At 43.7% G+C, this 12696-nt stretch overlaps 1 protein-coding gene across 1 annotated transcript in view; it reads right to left on the minus strand.

The window, feature by feature from the left end:
• Positions 1–12696, minus strand: part of Gldc (glycine decarboxylase) — a 123612-nt gene that overhangs the window by 53163 nt on the left and 57753 nt on the right. The window contains exons 10-16 of the mRNA XM_023715826.1: positions 12280–12385; positions 9565–9704; positions 8972–9052; positions 6811–6908; positions 6244–6328; positions 6032–6073; positions 4152–4294 (exon numbers count right to left, since the gene is read on the minus strand). Of these exons, the coding sequence (XP_023571594.1) occupies positions 4152–4294; positions 6032–6073; positions 6244–6328; positions 6811–6908; positions 8972–9052; positions 9565–9704; positions 12280–12385 (695 nt within the window). The remainder of the gene's footprint in view (positions 1–4151; positions 4295–6031; positions 6074–6243; positions 6329–6810; positions 6909–8971; positions 9053–9564; positions 9705–12279; positions 12386–12696) is intronic.

Raw genomic sequence — 12696 nt, forward strand, 5'->3', positions numbered from 1 at the left:
GGACTCTGAGGCCAGAAAAGCATCATACTTCTTAGCCAGCTTTTTAACCAGCTTCTTGCTCTTGTTGAGCTTCTTCAGCACCTTGATGTCCATGTGGAGGATGTCCACAGCCTCATCACAGTGCTGCTGGTCCCCAAGGACGCACGCGGAAAGCTTTGGGCGGGGCGTGGACTTCAGCCTGATGGTGCCCAAGATGCACTTGTCCTTCTGAGGGTCATAGTTCTTCTTTTTCTTTTTTATTTTTTTTGGCGGGACCAGGGATTGAACTCAGGCCCTTGCACTTGCCAGGGAAGCGCTTATTCCACTGAGCCATCTCCCTGGCCCAGGGTCATAGTTCTTCAAGCTGATCTGCAACTCCAGTCTCTAAAAACTTCCAGCGCTTGTGCTGGTTCCCGTGTAGGACCTTGCACACCGCCTAGTACAGAGTGTCGTGGGAGACTTTGCTGCTAATGATTCCTTGTGCTGAGGAAACCGGAAAAAAAAAAAAAAAAAAAAAAAAAAAAAAAAAAAGGTGAAAGCATCTCAAAGCAAGCTGGAGCTACTCCCACCTGCGGAATCTGCTTGATCTGATGTGGTGGGCAGGCCAGGAGCACAGAAGCGCCACAGACTTAGGGCCTCTACAACCAATACAAGGCAGAAGTTGGGAAACACCAGCTTCACCCCTTACTGGGACAACTTGGTGGCATATTCCCGCCAATCCTCCAATAGTGTTGCCAATAGGACCGAGCACTGGATGAGGTATACATTCTATGATATGAACCCAAAAGATCATAGAGTTACTTTTGTGCATCAAAGGACACTATCAACAGAGTACACATGTATCCTATGGACTGGAGAAAATGTGTACCAGTCATCTATCTGATAAGGAACTAATATCCATAATATAATATAAAGAACTCCTGCAACACAACAGCAAAAGTCTCCCCAAAGAACCCAACTAAAATATACTCAAAGCCAGGTGTAGTAGTGCAGGCCTTTAAGCCCAGCACTTGGAAGCTGAGGAGGGAGGATACCTGTGAGTTTGAGGCCACCTAGGCTACCCAGAGAACTCAAGAACAGCCTCACCTACAAAGTAAAACTTTGTTGCACACACAAAAAAAGTCAAAAGACTTGAACAGACACTTTTCCAGAGAATATGTAGAAATGCCCTGCAAGCCTCTGAAAAGATGCACAACACTAATCATCGGGAAAATACAAATTAAATTTACACAATACTAATTCACACCCATTAGGATGCCATAATTAAAAAGAAAAAAGAGATCCTAAGTGTGGCAGCCCTGTCCCTGGGGCAGGTACTGAGACAGCTACTAGGCATTGTGGCGCATGCCTGTAATCCCAGTGCTTGGGAGGTTGGAAACAGAAGAATCACTTCAACTCTGATATATGTAATGAGACCACGTAGACCCTATACTAAATACAGAAAGAAGAAAACATTTTGTGCCGAGAACTCTAGAGATGCACTGAGCAGTCTCAACCAGGTATGAAGCACGATACCAATGAAGGGTAAACAGTTCCTTGATAATTGTGCCTGTACCCTCTATGAATATGACTTCAATGACCGACAGTATACATCAAATTCTTCTTCACAGAGGGCGAGAGACTTTGCTTCTTCTTACAATAAATATGAAAGCCATACAGGTCCCTGGATTTGAGTGGACAGCAGCTAGAAGTGAATATGAAGACTTAGTACATAGATAGCTCTCAGGAATATACACAGTAAGGCAAGGAATCTGCATTCCATTCATGCAGAGATTAGCACAAATAAACCGAAATGAGGTTGTAACAAGGCAAACACAAGAAAAACCACAACTGCACCAAACCAAACAAAAAAAGCCTCACTCACACTTGGAAGACAAGGCGCATTCTTTCTTCATTTCCCCAAATTGAGACATCAAATTGCTTTATCTGTCGCAAGCACAGCCGAATCTACTTTCCCAACAAAATATCAGGCACTTTGCCGTCAGACCCACATCTGCTGAGGACCATAAACATCTCAGCTAAGCCAAGACCTTGTATAACCCCATGCCCCTCAGCTCAGACCCTGAAGACGGCTGGTACACTGGGTGTTCTCAGGAGGGACAGAAGACACTGCCTTCTAGGAAGTGCGTCCTTAAAGATCTCCACCCTCCTATTCGACAGGGACAGCTGACTATCACTGTCAATCAATTAGCAAGTGAGGAAATTAGGACAAAGAACATCACAAATACTAGGAAAACAACGAAGTGTAAGAGATGGGGTTCTCAACCTTGGTTTCACCCTGCAATCACCCAGGGCAACGGTGGGAGCCTAAGGCATGTGAGCTGCAGCAGCCGTTTGTACCAGTGAAAGCTCTAGAAGGTTCACCATCACTGACTTAGGGGGACTCACAGAGACACACAAGTCCTGTCGCTTGCTCCCACAATCCACCACTAAGATCATAGTTCAGTTCGGGCTTGTGAGATGGGCAGCAGGTGTCGTAAACCATAAGTCAACAAGTGACTTTAAGTGCCAGCCAAGGCTGGGACGCACTGCCTCGGGGACGGCCCACCTCCTCACACTGAGGTTGGGCTTCTGTGACCCTGTCTGCGACCTCAACTCCCTGCCAGAGCTAATTTAAGAGTTAAAATAGTCTTAAAATATTACCGTATCCTCTGATACATACAACACTCAAAATGTGACTCTATTCACCAGAGGGCAGTTTCATTTTCAACATTCAACAAACTTTTTTAAACTGAAAGATGTTATGTTTTGCAGTGTTGAGGATCAAGCCCTGGGCCTTGGCACAGAACAACAACCCTGTGAGCCACATCCCCAGTTTTTTAGTTGTGCTTTGAATTTTTTGAATTCTTAAAGACAGGATCTTGCATTGTAGTGCAGGCTGGATTTCACTGAGATCCTCCTGCCTCAGCCTCCCAAGTTCTGGGATTAGAGGTGTGTAGCACTTTTCCGAGATGAATGATAAATTTTCAGTGGAAGTACATGGCAGCTTGCCTTTCTATCACTTCCTTCCTAGGTATGAAACGAGAGTCAGAGAGGCAGTTACTAAGAGTCCTGTGCCCTCTCAGCGGCCCTCTGCTCCTCCTCAAGCATCGGTATTTTACGAGGCATACCAACTGTGTTGGCAAAGTGCACAGCTCTGCTCCGTAACCTACACAGCCAAGCAGGAGGCAAGCTGAGCTTCTGCTTGATTAAGACATGTAGGATTTGTCTTATAAAGTGACACAATAGATGGATATCTCATTTCTTAAAATTATTTGATCACATTATTTTGAAATAGGAGTTGTTCACTTTGCTAACCCACTGCCCCAGTGATGCGGCAGGGAACCCACTGTAGTGGTATGACGTAGAGACTCAAAGCGCAGGCACCACAGTCCTCTTCTGAGGCCCTCCACAGGTGTTACCTCACACTCCGAGAATCCCTTGCTATTTAATCTTAAAGATTCTCATTTCTAGCCCTGGAACTCATGGTCAGTAGTTTGGGAGTGGCGCTCAGGAATTCTATTTTTAATAACTATCTAAGACTTTTTGCTGGAATCTCCCACTTCTGAGAAGTTTTCCATTCACAGGCGATGAAGTTGGAAGACGGGAACAACAGAACCAAAGCAGGGCTGAGGCCCCCCTGGCCCTTCCAGACCAAGACCCTGCTGCTCACCAGGAGCTAACGCATGTGCCGGGCTCTTGCTCTTAGGCTGTGTCATCAATAGGAAGTGTAGCAAGCTCCCAAAGGTGGCCCACAACGAGCCTCATCTCCCCCAGCATTCACATGCATGTTGGCTCGGGACGAGCCCTGCGACCTGCTTCCACAGGCACAACACTCCGCAAGCGACGGCTCTGTAACATGAGGGGGCTCTGAGAGGGTTCCAGTCCTTACACTTCACCTCAGGCCAACACATCACACTTTAAGGGGTTGCAGGGACAAAAAAGGAAAGGCCCTTACCAAAGAGGAGGAAGCTCTGGTGGATACCTGTCACATTCCAGAAACAAAAAGCCATTACCAGCTTCTCAGCTATGTCCACGAGGTCACCCTGGACTATACCATCTTCTCAGAGGAATGGAATTGTCCAGTTATTCACAAAATAATACATAATAAATGCTGTCTTAAGCCTCAAAGCTTTGAGGTGACCTATTGCATAACAATGAGTAACAAACAAAAGGAAAAGAAATCCACCCACCTGTTGGGCTGGAAAGAGACTTGGTCATAACCCGTGAGTTCACACAAATCCTTCTCGAGCTCTCGGAAGAGCTGGTGGTACCCTTGAGCTTGGTCCAGAGGCACAAAGGGGTGGACATTGGCAAATTCCTTCCACGTGATGGGCTGAGGAACAAGAAGGGAGGAAAAATGCTTACGTATGTGTTGTAACAGCAACAACATTAATCATGGTGGTGTGGCAGTGATACCCATGCTTCGTGTTGGGAATACACAATGGAGTACGACTCTGCCACAAAGAAAGATAAAACGAGTTATTTCTAAGAAAACGATGCGTCATAATTTTTAATGAGGGCAGGGGAGATGGCTCAGTAGAATAAACGCTTGCCTGGCAAGTGCAAGGACCTCAGTTCAATCCCCAGTTCCACCAAAAAAATAAAATAAAATAATTTTTACTGAAATAAATCAAGATACACAAACATAAATATCACATGATTTCTCCTATATGAGAAACCTAAATTATAAATGAAGGGCAAAATAAAAGGTAACAGGAAGTAGGGAGATAAATCTTTCTCAGATGAGAAGGGGATCAAAAGATAGAGGGGAAGGGGAAAAAAGAAAGAACGCCTCTTGCATGCCAGGGACTGTTGCAAAAGCACTTAAATATATGAATTCACCTCAGCCTCACCAAATCTGACAAAGGAACTCTCATCACTACGGAGGACTCATTGTACGAGTACAACATGAGGGCCACAAAGAAAAAGACCTCAAGATACACTTCGTTTGAGTTCAGGCTGGCCTTGAACTCACTATGTAGAAGTAGCCGAAGCTGACATTATACTCTCAGCACTCCTCCAGCCTCTGCCTCCCAAATAGTGGGATGACCTGTGTATGTCATCACACCTGCCTCGCAAGACAGACTTTTATCTATGAAACACAATGAGATGAAAACTATGAAACCCTTATCCCGATTCTCCCATATGCCCCTCTCTCTCATTCTCTCATTCTCTGTCTCTCATTCTCTCTCTCCCTCCATAAGTAGAACAAGCCACAAACAGAAAAATCAAAAGGATCCAGGTGTGGTGGCACGCACCTATAATCCCACCACCTGGGAAGCTGAAGCAGGAGTACTCTCCTGAGTCTGAGGCCAGCCTGGACTATACAGCAAGTTCAAAGCCAAGACAGACAAACAAATGGAAGGGTGATAGGGAAAACCCTTCCTATTACAATATAAAAGAATTCCCTTTGCTTAATGTGACTTTTCACATCAGCACAATCCCAAGAAATGAAAGGAACAGGTTAACTGCTAAAAAGGATCTGAGGCCAGCAGAGATGCTAACCATACAAAATGCTACACAAGTTACACCAATTTTCTGTTGACTCCAGGAATAAGTTTTACCCTCAAATCTCTATCCTTTTGACATAGTGAGTGGGTTTTTAGAAACAAGGGTTACAGTTCTTAATTCTTTCTGAGGTTAACAACTACAAATTGAAAAATAACAGTTTTAATGTAACAGATTTCTTAAAAAGGAAGCATTCAGGAAGGCATAACTGCTACACATCTAATTAAAAGAGCAATTTGACATAGCTGGGTGCAGTAGTGTGTGCCTGTAGTCCCAGATACTTGAGAAGCTGAGACAGGGGAATCACCTGAATCCATGGGTTCAAGACCAGCCTGGGTAACATAGCAAACTCAGACTCAAAAATATAAATAATGAACACAATTTTACCCATAAACTTAAGGATCAAGTTGTGAGAAATTTTAGGATTTCTTTCAAGATCGGTGAAGAGCAAGGTAAAGGATTATGAAAGTATCCCTGCCCTGCTAGCTTCTAGTGACCGGCCTCTGCACAAACCGGAAAAGTGCGCCTGCTAACTGCCCTCCTGGGGCTGGGGGCCTCTTACCGTGAGTTCAGATGAGCTATTGAGTTTCATGGTGCAGGACCCCTGCAAGAAGCACATGCACAACGGATCACACTGGCGCTGGCCTAACCCTAACCCAGGCCTCCCGCCTCCCACACAGCCACCCCTCGGTCCCGCCAGCAGCATATTACAGATCACCAAGGGGCCCAGGCCAGGCAGGGCTGGGGTGAGGGACACAAGCCTCGAACAACTACCAGCGGGATCATGCTGTGGACAAGGGAAATGTCTTTGTTTTCTAGTTTCTTCATATACCGGACAATATTCGTTTCTGAATGATAGCTGTGGACACAAAACACATAGTTAGGGCCATCAGGATCAGAGAAGAGGCTACATTCATCCTCCTGAAGGGTAAGACACACCGAGGCCTGCCCTCATAGCACAGCAGTTCGGGCCACGAGTGACCTATCAACTACACACCAGGAGGGAGTGCAGAGCACGCCCATGGACCTCCAAGGGTGCTCGATGCAAGAAGCTGCTGCATGCAGGCACGAGAGGAAGGCTGGGAAGAAGAGGACAGAGAGTTCTTGGCGGGATCTTTGGCCCCACAACCTCTAAACTCCCTACCCAAAAGAGTCAGAACAGGGTCATCCAGAAACAGGCAGTGTTTGGCCCAGGTCAGGAAGGGGACCATTGCAGTATGGCTTTATTAGTGAGCTGTGGCTGAGCCACAGTGAATAGGGTGGATCGTGGTTAGCGCAGAAGCGGTGCTCGCCAAGCTCCCTCGCCTATTGAGACGCAGAAGTCATCCACCCCACACGAACCTGTTGAAGACCTGGTGTGTGAGAAATGAGCTGGTTCTCTTGAATGCAGACCCAGGGATACCCCTCCGCTCCTCTCCCATGCTTTCAGCCACCAGTTCCTGCAAGAAGAAACCACCAGAACTGAAGGGCAGCACGTGTGGACACCCAGGCTGCAGGGGGACAGGTCACAAAACACATAAAATAGATCAAAGACACATACTCAAAAGCCCAAATTATCAAACTCTTGGAAGGAAATACAGGAACAAATCTGCATGATCTTGGATCCAGTAACAGTTTCTTAAACACAACATCAAAAACAAGAGCAAAAGAAAAATATTGTAGTTCTTTAACATTAAAAACATTTGGAGGGCTGGCCAAATACCTCAACAGATTAAAGTGCCTGCTTAGGCAGACATAGTGGTTGGGGTTCAATCCCCAGCCTGCCATGCTGGCCCTGCCCCCAGGGCACGCTGAGACAGCGATTGACACTGGGCATGGTGGCGCGCCCCTGTAATCCCAGCTCTTGGGAGGATGAACACAGGTGGATCACTATGAGTCTGATCTATGTAGTGAGACCCTGTAGACCCTGTACTAAAATACAAAAAAAAAAAAAAATTAAATTAGAAATATTTGGGTTGGAGGTGTAGCTTAGTGATACAGTGCTTGCCTGGCATATGTAAGGCTCTGAGTGGAGTCCCTAATGCTGAAAGAAAAAAAAAAAATTCATTCATCAATGGCTGCGACTAAGAGTTAGGAGACAGCCTACACCATAGGAGAAACACTAGCAAATCATGGATCTGATAAGACCTCTCCTGAACACATGATGGCTTGTTCCTCATCTCTCTGCAGGCTGAGAGTATGACCTTCAGATCCTACACGGTAGCTCCAGAACATTCCTCAAACACACAGACCAAGTAATGGGGGATAAACTCAGTGCAGTGTTATAAAGGGAACAAGTTCGTTCAATCCTATGTAATTAATATTAAAGTTCAAGAGGGAACACTGAAGCTTTAGCATTCTCTCAGGGTCCGATGCTGGAGTCTGAAAGGGCCCCACCTGACACTGGGCACGCTTCTACTTTGGCAGGAAAGCTTCGTAGACTCATTCAGCAAATGCTCAAGTGACTTTTCTGCAGCAGGCAGCGTACCACATTGTGACAAGCATTCTCCCACAGGTCTGGGGAGCTACTGACTACTTTTGCACTTTAATCCCATGGCCATCCTGCTCTGAATTTGCTACTCTACTATTGAGTGAGATCAATTCAGTCACACTCAACTACTTTGATTTCTCATAGAATCTCTCCCCATTTGGCCTATTTAATTAAAAAATAAAGTTCAAAAGGGAATTTTGCCCAGTGTTTGAAACAACTCTAAACCCACTGTCCTCCACTGTGCCATCTTGGTCTAGGATAATGCCTCCTCATCTTTTGGGTCTCCACTAAGAACAGTGAGTCCGAGCTTGTAGAGAAGGTCATCTTTTGGGCTTAGAAAGCATCCTCACCCACCACAGTCATAGCAGTTGGATTGGAACGCTGTGCCCATGCGCCTAGGTCCCCACTGAGCTACATAGTCAGTGAGGGCGGGAGGCACAACAGGTCCCCACCTCAGGGTCTATCACAGTACCTGCCACATAGTAGGTCCTCAATTACTATATATTAAATGAATGTGTATCATAACTTCCTCAAAATTCACAAGAGCAAAGATATCAATGTCCAGAATCCTCATATTAGGGAACAGTATCAATTAAACACCACTAACAAGCCTTCCAACTACAGTGGGACCTCAGTTCACGAACTTAATGTTTTCTACGATTCTGGTTGCAAATTAAATTGGATGAAAACCAAATCAAATTTCTCCCTAAGGTCAACATTGGCCCTAACCACTGAATTTGATTCTGCTCTTGGATAACTTGGTTCATGACCAAAATAATGGGAAGAACCAAGTTCATGAACCAAAGTAGAACTGCAGGCTGAATCCATGGTCTTGGTTGGAGTGCTGTAATAGTGACCTTTAGCTGTCAGCAGTCGCATGAGCAAGGGGCAGGCACTGGCATTATTTTTACAGAGGCTACCCGAATGTCACATACGAGTCCTTCCTCCCTCACATTCAGTCCCATAGGAGGCAAGGCCATCTTTGATACCACCTTGACAGTCATGAGGAAGCCATGCTTTTATTTTACTTACTGCAGATGATTCACAGCCAAAGATCCACAACAAGTCATCTAGATCTTTCTCGTTAACTGTTTCATCTAGGGAAATACCGAGCTACAGAAACAAACAAAAGAAGAAGAAAAGCATCAGTTCTAATTCCACAGTCACCACAGGAACCACAGGAAAAGTCAAGGGAAAGAAGGTGTGGAACAAAATTCAAAATCATTCTAAAAGAACCAGAGTACCATGACATTCAAAAGCACTCTTGGAGGACAGTGACTATAACAGTCTAAGATATTACAAGGGTTAAGGACACAAGTCCACAGTCCAGTAGCTGCAAGACACTCCTACTGGAACTAAGTTTATTTTTCTCATGTAACTTATTAGATCACCTATCAGAGTCTTTACCTTGAACAATCGCATATATGAAAACCCAGCCTTGACAAAAGCTAAGCATAAATTAGTTTTACTGGGAAATGTCACAGTACTCCAAACTGGAAAATACAATCATTTACAAAAATAGACTATGCCACAAATCCCATTGCTTTTAATAAGGAGGATTGCTTTTAATGAGAAAAGTCATAAAAATTTAGACAATCTATAAAAATACTGAGAATTTGACTTACAGTGCCATCCTCAAAGAGCCGAAAGTTGATTTGCCGTTGAGCAGCCCTGGCCAAGACTTCCTTCAGGGAGCAGCCGCACTGAACCTTCAGGGTGTCAAAGAACAAGTCGTGGTGGAGGTGGTGGCCAGCTCGCTTGAGACCTACACGAGACAGGAAGCCATGGCGGTCTGACACAGAAACCTGCTCCGGGGCCAGCGACACTTCACAGGGTAATAGAGGGGGAGTTTCTACTATAGGCTGTCCCTGATCCTGACCAGGATATTGGTGGCTGCTTTAAAAATAAATACAGAGGGCTGGGGAGATGGCTCAGTGGAATAAGCGCTTCCCTGGCAAGCGCAAGGACCTGAGTTCAATCCCCAGTTCCAAATAAATAAATAAATAAATAAATAAATAGGCCAGGGAGATAGCTCAGTAGAATAAGTGCTTGCCTGGCAAGCACAAGGGCCTGAGTTCAATCCCCTGTTCTGCAAAAAAAAAAAAACAAAAAACTTAAAAATAAATACATTTATTCCAGGCATGGTGGCGCATGCCTGTAATTCCAGCACTCTGGAGGCTGAGGCAGGAAGATTGGTGCCAATTTGAGGCCAGCCTGGATTACATAACAAAAACGTGTCTCAAAAAACAAAACAAAAAATTATGTGAAATAAAAATTTCTATGAAATACATACGAAAAGAAAATTCATCTCCCCCAACCAGAGCCAAGTACTGCCTGCATTCTGCTGTGTACAACTCGGGCAATCATGGTGAGAGGTCAAGAAACTCATAACTGCCAATAGCTGTGTAACAGTCCATCCAACATATGGGCATATCATAATTTAATCACTTACTGTTAAATATTTAGGCCATTTTCGAGACTACAGTATTATAAACAATGTTTCAATATATCTATTTCCCTTTAGACATATTTCTAGAAGTAAAATACCTAGGTCAAATTATAGGAACTTTTTTTTAATTATAGGAACTTTTTATTTTTTATTTTATTTTATTTTATTTTTTTAAATGTATCAGGTATTTAATTAGGTTCTTAGTAAGAAATTTAGAACACTAATTTATGAGGGTAAATTCCATTTGTCAGAGCAAAAACGGGTCGCAGGTAGCCCCGGAGCTGAGGAACACCTTTGATTTTTGCCAAAATCTGTGAGTCCACCGCTTTCTGATCCACCTTGCGCTGCTCTGAAATCTGGTATCTCTCTTTCTCGGTGTCGAAGATCTCGCCCTCCTGGTGTCTGGGCTTCCGCAGCTTCTTCTTCTTAAAGTAAGCATCAGTGAGGTGTTTGGGGATTTTCACTTTGCTGATGTCAATTTTTGTAGAGGTGGCAATGACAAATTTCTGGTGTGTTCTTCGTAGAGGAACACGATTAAGGCTCAGAGGCCCAGTCACAAGTAGCAAGCCACGGCCAACTGCTTCAGGAAGACCACTCTCTTGCCTCTGTGACGCCCGGTGAGGATGATCAAGATGGTGCCAGGAGTGATGCTAGCTCGAAGCTTCCGCACATGCTGACTGAAGGGTTTCTTGCCGTGGCTCAAGAGCTTTCGGGGCACATCTTCAGTAGGGTAGTACCTAGGCATTTTTCGAAGCTTAACCACCCGGCTACCTCCATTCTTGTCCCCACCAACCAGTTTTGTGATGGTAGCAAGAACTTTCTCCTTCTTTTTCTTCTCAACCTTTGATTTAGCAGCTGTGTACTTTCTCTTGTACAAAGCCTTTCTGGAATACATGGCAGATCGGGAGTATCTACCAATTCCTCTAACTAGGACAGGATTTCGGCTGCAGTGGGGCTGCCCCTCCTAGACTTCTTTGCCTTCTTCACCTTACCCTTTTTACCAGTGCCACTGGCAGAAGCCTTCTGGGCTTCAGGTTTCTTCTCTTTAGTGTCTGGCTTCTCAGTTTTTTCACCCGCCATCTTGCAAGATGGGAAAGAGCTATAGGAACTTTTTAAAGCTTTTAATACAACGTGTTTAAGTGTCATCTGTAAGCACACCACTATGGCACCCGCATTCTTCTTCATCTTTATCAATGTGATGTGGCAAATACTGTTTTATTGCTTTAGCTGACATTTCCTTAAATATTGTAAGGTTGAAATTTCACGTTTATTATTATATACTTTTTTCTAAATTATATTTACTGTCACTTGCTTATTTACTTTATGAAAAAATAAAAATTCATAACAAAATAAGGGAATAATAGCTAATACACTGCATATCATAATCATAAATATACTTACTCAAGAGCACAAGACAGAGACAAAAAAGACTCTTACAAAGAAACAAACAGATAATAGCACAAAACTTTATTTCCAATGAACTAAGGAAAACCAGTGCTATAAATGAAACAAATTAGTGCATGTATTAAAATATTTTTGAAACAACAGAATACTTGGGGTACTATCTGAACTTCTCTCCACTTCTCACTTAACTCTCTTCTATTTTGCTTCTCTTTCTCACACAAGAAAATACACTTTTAGTTTCATTTTCCACCAATGTTTATCCTTTTTGTGTCTAGGGGTAGAAAGAGAGCATACACTGTATTTATTAAAAACATTATTAACAAAAAAAACCATTATTAACACTAAATCTATCACAGATATCAAGAATATTTTCCAAGTTGCTCATCTGACTGTTAATTTTACATTTATTATTGGACATCCTCCAAGTTTCCAATTTTACCTATCAGTTTTGGTAAGCCCCCAAATTTTAAACTGATGACCAACTCACCTTCAGACAAAATCAAAGTGGCATTATGCACCCGCCTAGCAATGTGCTTCAGCCCTTGGGAACCATGGTAGATGGCAAACATGGCAGCCATATTGGCCAAAAGGGCCTAAAAGAATAAAGAGCATTTCAGAATCATGTCATTAACATGGTGGAAGATTATTTGCAGGAGGGAGAAATTAAGTAACTTGAGGTGCTCCTACTGAAAACAAAGATAAAATTAAATGATCAGATTTCCTAGGTGTTCTATGATAGGTAGGGGCCATTTACAATCTGCTTGACTATATGAATGTAAAAAAATATCCAAGACATTCTGAAATTACTATACTAAATATCTTTATTCAAAATAAACAGGGATTCATGCCTATAATGATGTTGCACACAAGGCAGAAGAGCAGCCTAAGACATCACATCAAAAAA

Source organism: Octodon degus, unplaced genomic scaffold (assembly GCF_000260255.1).
Source record: "Octodon degus isolate 3935 unplaced genomic scaffold, OctDeg1.0 scaffold00044, whole genome shotgun sequence".
NCBI classification, from domain to species: domain Eukaryota; kingdom Metazoa; phylum Chordata; class Mammalia; order Rodentia; family Octodontidae; genus Octodon; species Octodon degus.